General features: G+C 37.5%; 1 protein-coding gene across 1 annotated transcript; it reads right to left on the bottom strand.

The window, feature by feature from the left end:
* Positions 1-892: 892 nt before the first annotated feature.
* On the bottom strand, positions 893-6,463 carry LOC105380566 (myrosinase 1). Its single transcript, XM_048629267.1, has 7 exons — positions 6,306-6,463; positions 5,824-5,948; positions 4,897-5,576; positions 4,523-4,822; positions 3,980-4,218; positions 3,613-3,768; positions 893-992 (listed from the first exon to the last, which is right to left on the bottom strand). The coding sequence occupies exons 1-7, from the start codon at positions 6,326-6,328 to the stop codon at positions 989-991; spliced, it is 1,527 nt and encodes a 508-aa protein (XP_048485224.1). The 5' UTR covers positions 6,329-6,463; the 3' UTR covers positions 893-988.
* Between the last annotated feature and the right edge of the window lie 6,878 nt (positions 6,464-13,341).

Genomic DNA, 13,341 nt, shown 5'->3' with positions numbered 1-13,341 from the left:
ACGAAGAAAAGTTCGTAAGAGATATCGTACCCGTTAAATATTGTTAAGACATTAATCAAACGTGTTACTGTTCGCAGAGCTGGGGCACTCCGTCAATGATTGATGTCGGTTGCGGAGAACGAAATTGTTTACAGTGTTCATAATTGGTAGCAATTTGTCAATATCGCGCGTCGAAAATACTGCGTGAGAGCGGATAAGTTTTTTACCGCAATGGTACCTAAGTAGAATTGGAAACTTTGACCATGATTTTCCATCCAAAGGTTGTCTGGTAGAGATTGCTTTAAGCAATAAGACCGCCTTTTTTGTACTATTTTATATAAGTTGCGAAATTGTAATGGTTCATTAATGGTGCAAAATACAGAGTATTCTATTCTATTCTATTTTTGGATGCTAAGGGCCTGTTTCACAATGTCTGGATAATGGCTACCTATCGGTTAAAAGACATGCTGTCACTGTCTAAAAAATAATGACAGAAGGTGACAGCTTGTATTTTAACCGACAGGTAGCCATTATCCAGACATTGTGAAACAGGCCCTTGTGTATGGAATTTGACACTAATTAGGAACTTCATAAATGTTATTCCGTTTTGACTTCATGATAGGGCTCACTACTACTTTATGCAAATTTTCAACAGTTATAAGGCCAAAGATTAATAAAGACGCGTGTGTTAAAACTTGGACCGCAACATCATACGTTTCAGTATGTAACACAATTGCCTTTGAAATTCCATTCAAATTGACATAACTTTGTAATAATATTTCGTGACTTGTTATAACTTTCCGAAACAATGTCACACAAAGTTAAAGGTAAGTACATCCGCAGATAATTATTACAACGATTTTCCACATTATAATGTATTTAATATTCGAGGTCTTAAATCATAATAACAAAATATGGGTCAATAATTTATTCAATAAAAATCCGAAGCGCATTTTTTGTACACAATTTCAGCTTGATTAGACATTTTCAACGTCATGCTCACTTATTATTAAGGGTCTGCAATAGGGAATCGAGGGTTGGCATTGTCATAGAATTATGTAGTAAATGATGCTCTACAGCCTTGAAAAAAATCACACAGGTAGTTGAAGAGTCTAGCTAGGTGCTGAATCATTCGAATTTAAGTAAATGATTATGGATAACTGTAAATTAATTTCAGAATATCAAGAAAAACCAGTCAATCACACTCCCGTATTGTAACAACTGTGTCGTAATTATTAAGAATTTTCATATGATTTTTATCATATTATAAAGTTAAAGGCTTGGACTAGGCGCTAAATACCTTGTTTTTTAATAAACACACACTTATTTTGTGTAAATTAATCCCAAACTTGAGCAATTTTTTTCCCTCAAATCTTCATACAAATATCTATGGCGGCTTTCTGTGTTATAAAATCATAAACACAAGTGACGTTTGACTCAGTTGGCCGCTGGCCTCCAAAGAAGGGTCACGTCGGTTTAGGCAGCACTGACAGCTCGCGATCTTATCGTGTACAGATACAAAATCACTGCACATTGGTTGTCATTGCACTTTTTCAACTTTTATGACACCAACATAATTTGATTTGAAATTGAGGAAGCATAATTCTTCCAGTATATTCAATACATTCAATTAAATTAGATAGTGTGCAATATTCTCGTGATATTACAGTCTCGTAAAGGTCTGATGAGGAGCAGGAATATAGCGAATGGATCTAAGTGATGACAATACGCACGAACATTAGGTTAGGGATCAAAAATACAGTCTCTTGGTGCTGGTTGAGGTATGGTCTCGTGAGGATCTGATGAGGGCAGTAACACGGTGGTGGCTCAATTTTATTTCAAAGATGTTAATAGCTAAAAGCATCGAGTTTGGGCTATTAAGTATGTTTTTCAGAGAGAGGGAAAGAGATTTTGTTTTTCCTCTGGATGTGTTAGGTTTACTGGGTTTACTAAGTTCATTCTGTTAATGGCATCAAGTTGTTATGTGTTCATAAGTAATAATTATTTATTAACAAAATGCTGTTGATTCTCCACGAAAATGTAAAAATAAAAATAAAATAAATAAAAATAACACATAGACAGCAACAACAAAAAAAATACAGATTTAAAGAAAAGAAACACATACCTACTTATACAAAACAACAAAGAAAAAAAAAGGATACACATCATAATAACTGGAAAAAATATAAGCCCCAATTTACTTGTGTGGGACAGGGAGTACCATAATATTTTTTTTGGGGTACTCCCCATCTATGCGAAATATAAGCTTGATATCTTTAACCGTTTCTGAGAAAAAGGGCGGTGACAGACAGTCAGTCAGACAGACGGACAACAAAGAGATCCTATAACGGTTGCTTTTTTTATTTTGACGTTCGAAACCCTAAAATTAAGTAAAAATATTATGCTGCCAAAAAATGTACTTACAGGTATTGAAAAAGCGGTATATAAACAAATTATACCAGCAGAGGGTTCACCATTTAGCTGAATGTTACTTAGAAAACGGCCTTGAGTGGCGGTCAAGTTGGTCCCCGCCTGCGATACTTTACATTAACATTGGGACTCGTTTTCATGTTTTCAGCGTACAGTCAGGTTTTTAGTTTTTTATAATTGTATTTTTTTATTTGTAACTTTTTAGTTGTTTTTATTTTATGAAATTTTACGTCGGTAGGTAGTTCATGATCATTTTTTATTTCAATAATTTTGGTGTTGTTATTTAAATACCTTCAATATGCATATTTTTGTAATGTGAAAATCAAGTCCTTTCATTTGATACCTTACACGGCAAAGTTGAATTATTATTTTTTCGATCATCACGTTATGTCCTCAAGAGGGCGCTATGTACATTTTAATGGAACGTCACATAGCCTATAGCCATCGCGCCATCAATACGCTTCTAACAATACCTCATACATCAAAATCTATCAAGCCGTTTAGGCTACAGGAGGGAACAAAGAAACAGACAAACATACATATATACATACATACAATCAAAAAACATTACCCTCCTCCTTCGGCAGTCGGGTAAAAAGGAGTAAGACAGGGGGTCATTCTGAACTTTTGCTCTACGAGTTTTGGAAATTAACAAAAAAAAACCTTTTTCATAGAAACTTTGTTGGACATGTGACTTTTTACCATGGAAAACGAATATTTTTTTTCGCGAATTTGCAAATCTCGTAGAACAAAAGTTGTTCAGAATGACCCCTTGAGTCATCCCCTTTTGGCTTAGTATAGCCCTTTTGCGACACTATGTATTTACTTTGCTTTGTCGTCGGGGTTCAGTTGGCTGGAGGATGCCCGAAACTTATTATCTACACTTTAATACTTTTAGTTACCTTTCTACAAGTAAATACCACATTTGTTTGAGAAAGCTAATCGGGTTCCGAGTATAGAGTAAAGTGGCACCCCTATTAATTTCTACTCTTTCCTGGTGCCTACCAGTGTAAGTAAGAATTATACTTACTTACCCTAAAATCACCCAAAATGTACTTGAACATAATTGTCAATAAAGTTGGCGAGTAAAAGTTTATCGACCCACTGTGCAAACTTACATGTGTGCGTGTCACTGCGTGTGCTGTGTGAAGAGCATTGAAAACCCAAAATTGGCGCGGCACGTCACCCTGTACGGGCCCTTAATGACCCTCATCTATAGTCATTACCAGGCTGTCTGGTGCGTAGTCATAATCGATGGTTCTTGTTTTGATGATGTGTTTGTAGATGAGCGCAGATTTCCTCGGTGTGTGAGGTCTCTTCGGGTCCTCAAAGTCGATTTCGTAGAGACCGAAGCGGGCGCTGTAAACAATAGTTACTTTAAACTCAAAAAGTGAAGTAAATTAAAAAGGGATGTGGCAGATTTTGAAACCTCAACATATATTATTAATATAAAATTATTTTTTTTGGAAAGTATAGATAGAACATGACATTTACGAAAACACGTTCTAACCTACATCCACTAGTATCTCGTGTTTGTCACCGACACGCTAAGTAAAAGAAGCCAACTCACTCGTAACCAAAAGCCCATTCAAAACTGTCCATGAGGCTCCAAGTGTAGTACCCCTTCAGCCGCACCCCCTCGGCCACGGCGTCCAGACACTGCTGCAGACACGACCTGAGGTAGTCCACCCGGTCATCATCGACCAGCCCAGTTGACCCCGACCAGCCGTTCTCCGTGATGTAGAAGTCTACGCCGGGGTAGAGACTGCCGAGCTCAAGCAGCTGGTTGTACAAACTGTTTGGCATCCACTGGAAATGAACAAGGATTTAGTTTTGGTATGTGGGATAGAAGTGAGCTTCATTACTCATGAAGTAATTTGACGTCCAAAATACTGTTATAAAGAAAAAAAAAGGAATCGTACATCGTTAAAAAGTAAGCGTCCAACTATATAATGTCGTATGTAACCCACCAAAAGGATCCTCATTAATTAATGTAGAAAAGACGATAGAAAATTAATGCGATGCGTCTGTTGCTTGCAATGCTGATAGATGGACGCAAATTATTATTGCATAGCTTGCAAAGTATGTCTAGTCTAATACTCTTAGAAGTTACCTTAATCCAAGGTGAAGTGGACTGCTTCCACTCCTCAAGCGTAATCAAATCAGCTCCAGTATCATCCAGCAGCGAGGGCACCGCGTATTCTGGAACATTCTCCGCCGTCACCAGCTGTCCCGTGTAGTGGTTGACTCCCATGAAGTCATACGAGCCAAGGACAAACTGCTTCTCTTCTTCGGAAAATTCTGGAAGGCGCGACCGAGGGAACCCCTGCGCAGCGCTCTTCTCAGCCACACGTTCGGAGTACTCTTTTGGGAAACCACCGTACCCGAAGATTGGGTTCGCGTATATGCCAAACTAAAAGCAAAATATACAGGTTAGGTTATCATATTATTTGATTCTAATTAAAGATTTATAACCAAAAAACATACCTTGGCCTGAAAATGGAGTGTATCAGCAAGCTTGTCAGCCTCAGACTCAGGATTTAAGGGCACATGCCAGTTGGCGCTGAACACGATCCCGACGCGGCCGCCGTGCAGCGGCTTGTACTGGCTTTTGTAGAGGCGGTACGCTCTAGCGTGGGCTATTACCAGATTCTTAGCGCAAAGGTAATCTGCGATACCAGACGCGTTCAAAGCCGGCGCTTCCAGCACATGACCATATCCCAGGTAACAGATTTCATTCGGTTCGTTTATCGTCAGCCATAGTTTGACACGATCGCTGAAGTTATCGAACACAATCCGTGCGTAGTCTTCGTACCATTGCGCGATGTTAGGGTTCGTCCAGCCGCCGAGGTCTTGAAGAGATTTTGGCAGGTCCCAGTGGTATATCGTGACGATTGGTTCTATATTGTACTTTAGCAGCTCATTGATCAGGTTATTGTAGTATTGAATGGCGGCTTCATTGACCTGATCTGGGAAGCCGGACGGTAGCAGACGAGGCCAGGAGATCGAGAATCTATAGCTGTCCAGTCCAAGCTCCCGGATGATTTGGATGTCTCGTTCCAGATTGTGGTACGAGTCTGAGGCGACGTCGCCGGAGCTGCCGTCCTGGGCTATCATCAGCCACGGCTTGTTGTGCATGAAGTCATCCCAGATGCTCTCGCCTTTACCTAAAAATATAATCATCATCATCACGACCCATAACGTTCACACTGCTGGGGCACGGGTCTCCTTCCAATAAAGGAAGTCATTTGGGTCTAGTCTACCACGCTGGCCTAGTGCGGGTTGGAAATATATTATTATTTAAACTCTAAAGGCTGTTACTTTTGTTGTTGTCTTGCCGGTAATATGTGATTGCAGAAACTGAATTTTATTGAATCGCAAACGATGGATGAAAAGAACAAGTAGATTATTTACCGTCTTCATCCCAGGCTCCCTCGACCTGGTAAGCCGCTGAGCCAGCTCCGAAGAGGAAGTCTTCGGGAAACTTCTTCACGGGCTCTTCCTTCCATGGTGATGCTAAACAGCACCCTAAGAGCAGACTGAAATAAACCATGATTATAAGAGATAAGTTTTTCAATGGCTAAATCAATTATTTAGCCCAATAATATAGCCACTTTTGTATCAAATGATCAGTTTATGAGAAACGCGCTTACGATAGACACAGAGACACCAGTTGTAACATCATGAAAATGGTTAAGGAGATGCTGGAACATTAGAGCCTTACTCGTACGGCTCGTATTTAAACCAAAATTGACAAAACAAAAGTGACAGATTTAAAGGGCGTTTAACAGCCTACTGACAGCATTTGCATGTCTCTGAGTTTTGATGGTACAACACCCATTAAACAACGTTTATTTTTTTGTTAGCAACACAGTCAAAGTTTTTGATTTACTTACCTCAATAACGCTACCGTGTGCATCTTCTTTTCTTAGAATAGCACTGAGTGGAAACCTTTGTATCACCCTTTCTCAGAAATGGACTGAGTGGGAAACAGCATCAAACTAACATACTTACTACTTATTTATAAAAGCAAAGATCATAGATCCGATAAAAATGTCATTGTGATAGTGTTATCTTGTCAGTAAATGCAACGATCTATACTTACTCGAATAGATATGTTAGATAAATAACCCTTGATCTTAAATCTTAACCTACAAGATAAACTATTGTATAATAAGTTCGACTGGAATAGATAATATACTTATTTTTTGTGCCAATTTCGTCATAGTGAGTTAGAGCATAACCAGGGATTACTGGTTGACTTTTGACACATCTGTCAAGAATTTAATATGGAGATGACGTATAATTGATCAACCCTTCCCTGGTTACGATCTAACCGACTATGGAGAAATTGGAGCTTTACCTCCGAGTTCCAATACTTAAGAGGTATTAAAAATACCTGTAGTCAGTCTGGTCATGTATGAAAATGGACTTTATGAATGAAAATATGAAATGGTTTTACTTTTAAAGCTGTTGTATGTACGTTATTCTGTATTTTTTTCTGGTTGGCTTCTCATTTTACACACCATGACACGACAGAATCATAATAGAGGTAGAAGGGATGAATACAATTGCGTGAATGAAAATATTTCAGGGTGTGGAGTGAATGAGGGCACGTCAGAGGTTGGAGTGATGGAGTCGTGCCGCCCACAGACCTCAATTAGGCACCGACATGCAATTTTACTACACATTAGCTGCGCACAAAACTAAACTGAATACGTATAACTAAACCAAATGCCTATGCGTATTTGAGAATTATATTAATGTTAAGGATTGTGAATTTAAAAATATCGTGTGAATTAAATGTGCTCTTCCACATTTGCTTATCAGTAGGCCGCAAATGTGTGATATAAATAACAATGTATCATGATTGCATTCGATTACCGTACAGATATTTATCTAACTATCTACTTTGACTTTTTTATACACAGTGCGTTAGAAAAAGGAAGTTGTGAGCGGACAAGATTTGACTTAGGTTAATTCAATCTGAAATAAATATTTACTACAGATATTACTATTTTCCTAATAATTGGATACAATTTCTTACTGTTGACTGTACTTAATATAACGAAGGTGCTATAAGCTGACTGTATCGTACACATTTTGCCTTCTCTAGTATTCTGAATACAGATATTTGATTAATTAACTCACATATTACGAAACACCCAGCGTCAAAGCTAACACGGAATTTAATTTGTAGTCCTACTGAATAGAAATACTGTTGTGTCTGCCTTCTGTCCCACCGGAGGGTCATAGGATACCAAGAAGACTGAACAGAGGGTATACTATGAATTAGGGATGTTATGGATATGAAATTTCGGTTACGGATTGGATACGGATATAGGAATGATTATTATACCGGATACGGTTACGGATACGGATAATAAATTATTTCGGATTATCCGTTAGTTTCAGTCATTTTAAAAGTAAAATACTAATAAACTATGTTGTGATTTAAGATGAAGTTTTAGCGACGTAGTCCCACCTCCTTTCCTTGAAAAGCTTTTACCACACTATTTACATTTTGCGGAATCGGTCATTTCATTAAAAAACGACCAAACTGCACTCGACTTAGGACGCATTTTATACAAATTCAGAAGAAAAAAAACAAACAATGCGCGCAGCTTGTGTGTCGGCAGTGTCGGCACTGGCAGCGGCCGGCCGATCAAACAACTTGTCATAACGTGTCTCAATTAGGCTCCGCCCCTATCCGATACTATCCGAAACTTTCATTTCGGATTCGGTTACGGTTACGGATGATTTTTTATATCGGATATCCGATAGTTTCGGTTACGGTTACGGAGCTCCCTAACACCCCTACTATGAATACCTTAGATTAACAATATACGAAGAAGATGGTGCGTCACTCACAAATACAAAGCAAAAAACTGTACGCATTTTGTTTACTGTCAAACCGTTTTAAGTTCAACCTAATGACAACATCTTCTCACTGAACTAAACGTAATCGTAACTAATAACTAATATTATAAATGCGAAAGTAACTGTGTCTGTCTGTCTGTCTGTCTGTCTGTTACTCTTTCACGCCACAACTACTGAACGGATTTGAATGAAATTTGGTATACATACGGTCTAGACCCTGGGAAAGAACATTGGCTACTCTTTATCCCGGAATTCCCACGGGAAAACTTTTTAAGGCGAAGCAAAGCGCGCGGGAACAGCTAGTTCAAAATAAAAACTCAGTTGTAGAAGTGCACTGGCAAACCATCTACATAGTTCGTATTAAACTATCGTTGATGAATACCCATAACTTATTAATTAAATGGACAGGTAAGTCCCACGCTCCGATTCTGATTTCTAACGGTATATTATCATTTATCACCCCCGACCAGAAATTTGAGGTCTTGCAAATTTAGTCCGGTATCGAAACACGTTACAGTAAACAAGGCACTCTTTATTTTATCACCCTTTATAACTCATGACATGCCATGATGATGGCATGGTTGGAGAGAGCTAGGCGCAGCAGAGTTACTCTGACTTAACAACAAAACTATCCAACGAGAGCTGACGGTATATTTACTACAACGATATAGAGTCGAGGTTAGCGTAGCAGAGCTCTGAAGCTTTGTTTTATGTAAGCTAGACTCCCAGGACTGTCTGCTTTACATGTTCATTCGACTGCATGAACAATTCCAATAGTCAACAGTGTACATCAATGTATTATTTAAATGTATATGGCTATGTGCTATGCCATGGAAGGCTGTGTGGTGATTTTTGAAATAAGAGACCTGCTCTCTCGATGAGATTATCTTCACCTACTTAAATTCAAAAGAATTCATTGTTAGTGTACATGGCAGCGCCGGGATTCAAACCCGCATCTCTGGCGTGAGAAGCGAGTGCTTACCCGACTAATAGCTACCACTGCTTTGGCTAAAAGAGAGTATTTTTCAATAAATATATACCTACGTACATATAATAAAATTCCTTCGCGAGACTCAAGGGTAACCTAATTACAAATATGAATGAAATTCTCGGTATCGTTAGTTCGGTATTTTGTAGGCTTTCAGATAAATTTGAATCTGAAAAGAGAATAACTCGTCAAATAGAGCTAGAATCTGTTTGGCTAATCTTGTTGAACCTCCAAGATTTCACTTATCTGCAGAAATTTATTTCAGACATTTCATTTAAAATGATTCAATTTTAGCCAAGATTGGATTGAAATCGAGGAATTTATTAGGTTTTCTCTCCAATCAACAGATTTTATAAGTAGGTAGGTATAATCAATATATTATTATATTTCATAATAATATTTTGAAAAGATTCCTATGAATATGTCGTGATGGACTTTTAGTTTATTTTACCCGACAGTAGCACGTTTCTAACCTGACCTTTACGAAGTAATTAATTCATCAAATTCAATACAGTTCAATCTGAAAATCGTTATCAACACAATTTCGCCATCGGGGCCAATCAACCTTCCGACAGCGAGCCTACAGAGTAATCAAGTACCTATCTAAACAAGTCTAAACTTAGAACCACTAAACGCATACGGTACTAGGCGAGTGAATCAAAATGAGGCATCCTAAAGCATTGTGATTAGGATGTTCATGAAATGCGCTGCGAAAATTCAGCCAACAGGCAATCCCGGGTTTGCGGCCTCGCATTCATAAATAATAATGTGGTGCATCCTACTTCATGTACAATTTGTACATGTACCTACAATAGTCATCGTACTACACACGTTTAACCTTTTGTATCTTTTAAAAACTAGACTTAAAACACACAAACAATACCATAGGGTAATTAACGGCTTAACGTTTATACTCACGGTAATCATAGGACACAAAATATTTATAGGAGTTTATTATTGCATTGACTGTACTAGGCACAGGCACTCAGAAAGCTGTCCATAACAAATAGAATGCTATTTGTTAAAAACTTTGTTAATTAAAAATCACTCACAGTACGTTTCTTATTTGTTTTGAGGCTTTATACCTATAATTATGGTTGTAACTAATTATTAAACCCTTTTGAGCCTTTGAGCCTTTCTTTTATAAAAATCGGAGCGAACCTTGTTTTGTTGCTTGTTGCTTTGTTTGTCGTGTTCTCGGAACAACTGAATTCAGTTGGTGAAAATTTACAAGCCTAAACAAGAGAAAATAATTTGTAACCCCGAACGCTCACGGCATTTCGACGTATTTCTCGAAATTAATTAAAACTCAATCACAATCTTATAGACACAAAATAATTCCTTCTAAATCAAAACCGCCCTTTGCTACGTTCTAGAAATCTTTAGTTAATTGAATAGATACAAAATGCGTTGGAGAGTGCCTAAGGCGAACAAGGGAAAACCGTTAACCGGACCAGTTTTAGACAATTTGACTACGCTACACGGCACGGTTTACCTGACTCCGAGAAATTCCCGGACGCACGGCTGGATCGCGGTGATGGCTGCAAATGTTGTATTAACTATTTACCTCATTTATGTCGTCAAAAATCGCTATGAAAACAGCCAAATTTATACACGTGTAAGTCGTGAGTGTGAATTCGTTTTTTTCCTCTTATACAACAAGTACTTATCAAGTTATTTTGGGGTACTTTCAAAGTGTCGGTTTGACGTTTTGGGGTCCCGTTTGCAAGGTGTATCTTTCAGTGGACATAGACATACTATATTATAATATATTGTAACATTTTCATCATAGAATTTACAGATAATTTCATAATTTTCACACTGTTATGATTATCAGCGACATGCTAAAAAGAAGTATAGGAGTAGAATTATCGATAGACCGAAAATATCCGGTTAATTCATGATTATACATACGTAATAATAATGATATTGATTTTTTTAATAAGGGAATTTAAGTGAATGATTAATAAAAAAATAACTTGATTTCTAAATAGATTCTGCCAGTATATGAACTGCATGGAACATACGGAACACACCCTATGAAAGTTTGACTCGCGCTAATCATTTCCGGTGACCAGATTATGCCCTAGGCTCTGCTCGCACGTGTAGTAGGCTTATAATACACATGTACTACCCGTATATTATATAAGCGCTTGTGCATGATAAACGTATGGGCATCGTTCGGAACGGACGCATCGCATTCAGTATTCTTTGTAAATAAATTCACACAAGTGCGTCCACTTCATCGGCATTGCCGCCGCAGTATATATGTCGCAGTCATCAGGTTTAATCTCCTGTTTGATTGAACCGCTAGTCCGTTCATTGGATGACGCTACTCAGTTGAATGACTAAAGAACAACTCGTCAAGTGGTTGACTGTAACGTCCAACGTCTTGACTGAACGTTATTCAGCGAAGTCGTTAAATGGGATATAGTATAGCAACTTTGTAATATCTGGTTAGGATGAACATGACCAGACAAGAGTCAACAAAAAGACTATGTTACAAAACTCTCATCTCACAAATTAACTAAACAATAACAATAAACGTACCTTGATATTGTTGTTCATAATTATCCAGGTTCAGCACATTTTTTTCTTTGAAACTGTCCGCCGGCGGTGAAATAATAGGTAATAATCCATGTTGTCACACTATTTTAACATAAATAACGCACTTTAAAGCTAATTTATTTGCAAAAAATAACAATACAAGTGCTTTTTGTGTCAGCTGTTCGCTGTTAGACGCCATATTTGTTTTATTCACCACCTGACTGATTTTAAGTCCGCTAACTAGTTGGACGTTTTGTGACGCTTGTACAATCAACGTTCGGCCTAGTCATACAACTGAATAGCGTCATCCAATGAACGGGCTAGCGGTTCAATCAAACAGGAGATTAAACCAGTTGCCTGCGACATATACAAACTTGGTTCCAGGGATTCATTGAGAGAACTATTTAAAGAAATTAACATCCTTACAGTTCCATGTCAGTTCATTTTTTCCAATTTAATGTATGTACGAAAGAATATTTCAACTTTTGATACAATTGGCAGTAATCATGACATTAATACCAGGAACAAGCACAAGCTGGCTTTTCCAGCGATGCGTCTAGCGAAAGTTAATAAATCGTTTTTAGGATACTGTATTAGATTTTATAATAAGCTTCCAACAGAAGTTACTCAAATGCCAGAGAATAAGTTTAAGTGTTACATTAAAGGGAAACTCTGTAAAAAAGCTTATTATAAAATTGATGATTACTTAGAGGACGTTAATGGATGGCTGTGATAAATAGTTAGCTCTGCTCATATTATTATTATTATTATTATAATTATTATTAAGCTTATAAGTATTGTATACTAACTAGTATTAAGTCTTTTTTTGAAAAGATGGCTCAGGAGTTTCTTGCCTCCGTTCTTCTCCTTAGACAGAAAGAGCCCCCCTTATCCGAACGGAGAGTAGTTTGTAAAAATTGACGTTCATCAGAAAATTTTATATTTTTACGATGAATAAAAAATTTTGAGTTTGAGTTTGAGTTTGAGCAGTTTCTTCATACATTTATGAATCGACGGGTGGACCGTGAGGTCAACATGAACTAGCACAGTGTAATGTAGCGATTTGTCCATCATAGTGGACCATTGTTGGCTGCTGATGATGATATCTAATTAGCTAATTTCTAACGTATAAAATGACATAAATATTTGTAATAACCGCCAGGTGGACGCCACGTGCAGAATCAGCCAAGTTCCATTTCCATCCGTCATCATTTGCAACGTTAATTCCGTTTCGTTGAATCAAACGAACAATATTCGAGGCATTTTGTAAGCACCTATTTGTTTTCCGTTTCCGCTTTACTGACATAATTTTTGACATTTCATTTTGTTTTCAAGTTAACCTGCATAGGATTTGGTAATTGTTTAATAAGAATTGTTACAATCTATTTGAAATTTTAGACATTAAATTTCAATTTGTTACGTCACTAACAGATTATGATACCTACCCGAAGTTTGAAATAAGTTATTTAAAAAAATGCTTACGGACCGAATGGTTTTTCTCAATGTTTCAGACAAAA

The sequence above is a fragment of the Plutella xylostella genome, chromosome 22, assembly GCF_932276165.1.
Source record: "Plutella xylostella chromosome 22, ilPluXylo3.1, whole genome shotgun sequence".
NCBI classification, from domain to species: domain Eukaryota; kingdom Metazoa; phylum Arthropoda; class Insecta; order Lepidoptera; family Plutellidae; genus Plutella; species Plutella xylostella.
This window is presented reverse-complemented; position numbering and strand designations above follow the sequence as displayed.

Excerpts from the sequence above, each read along its gene's own strand:
- LOC105380566 (XM_048629267.1), bottom strand. The coding sequence starts at position 6,328 with ATGCACACGGTAGCGTTATTGAG. Across the intron at positions 5,577-5,823 it reads GGGAGCCTGGGATGAAGACG|GTAAAGGCGAGAGCATCTGG; the intron begins GTAAATAATCTA and ends TTATATTTTTAG. Across the intron at positions 4,823-4,896 it reads CACTCCATTTTCAGGCCAAG|TTTGGCATATACGCGAACCC; the intron begins GTATGTTTTTTG and ends TTTTGCTTTTAG.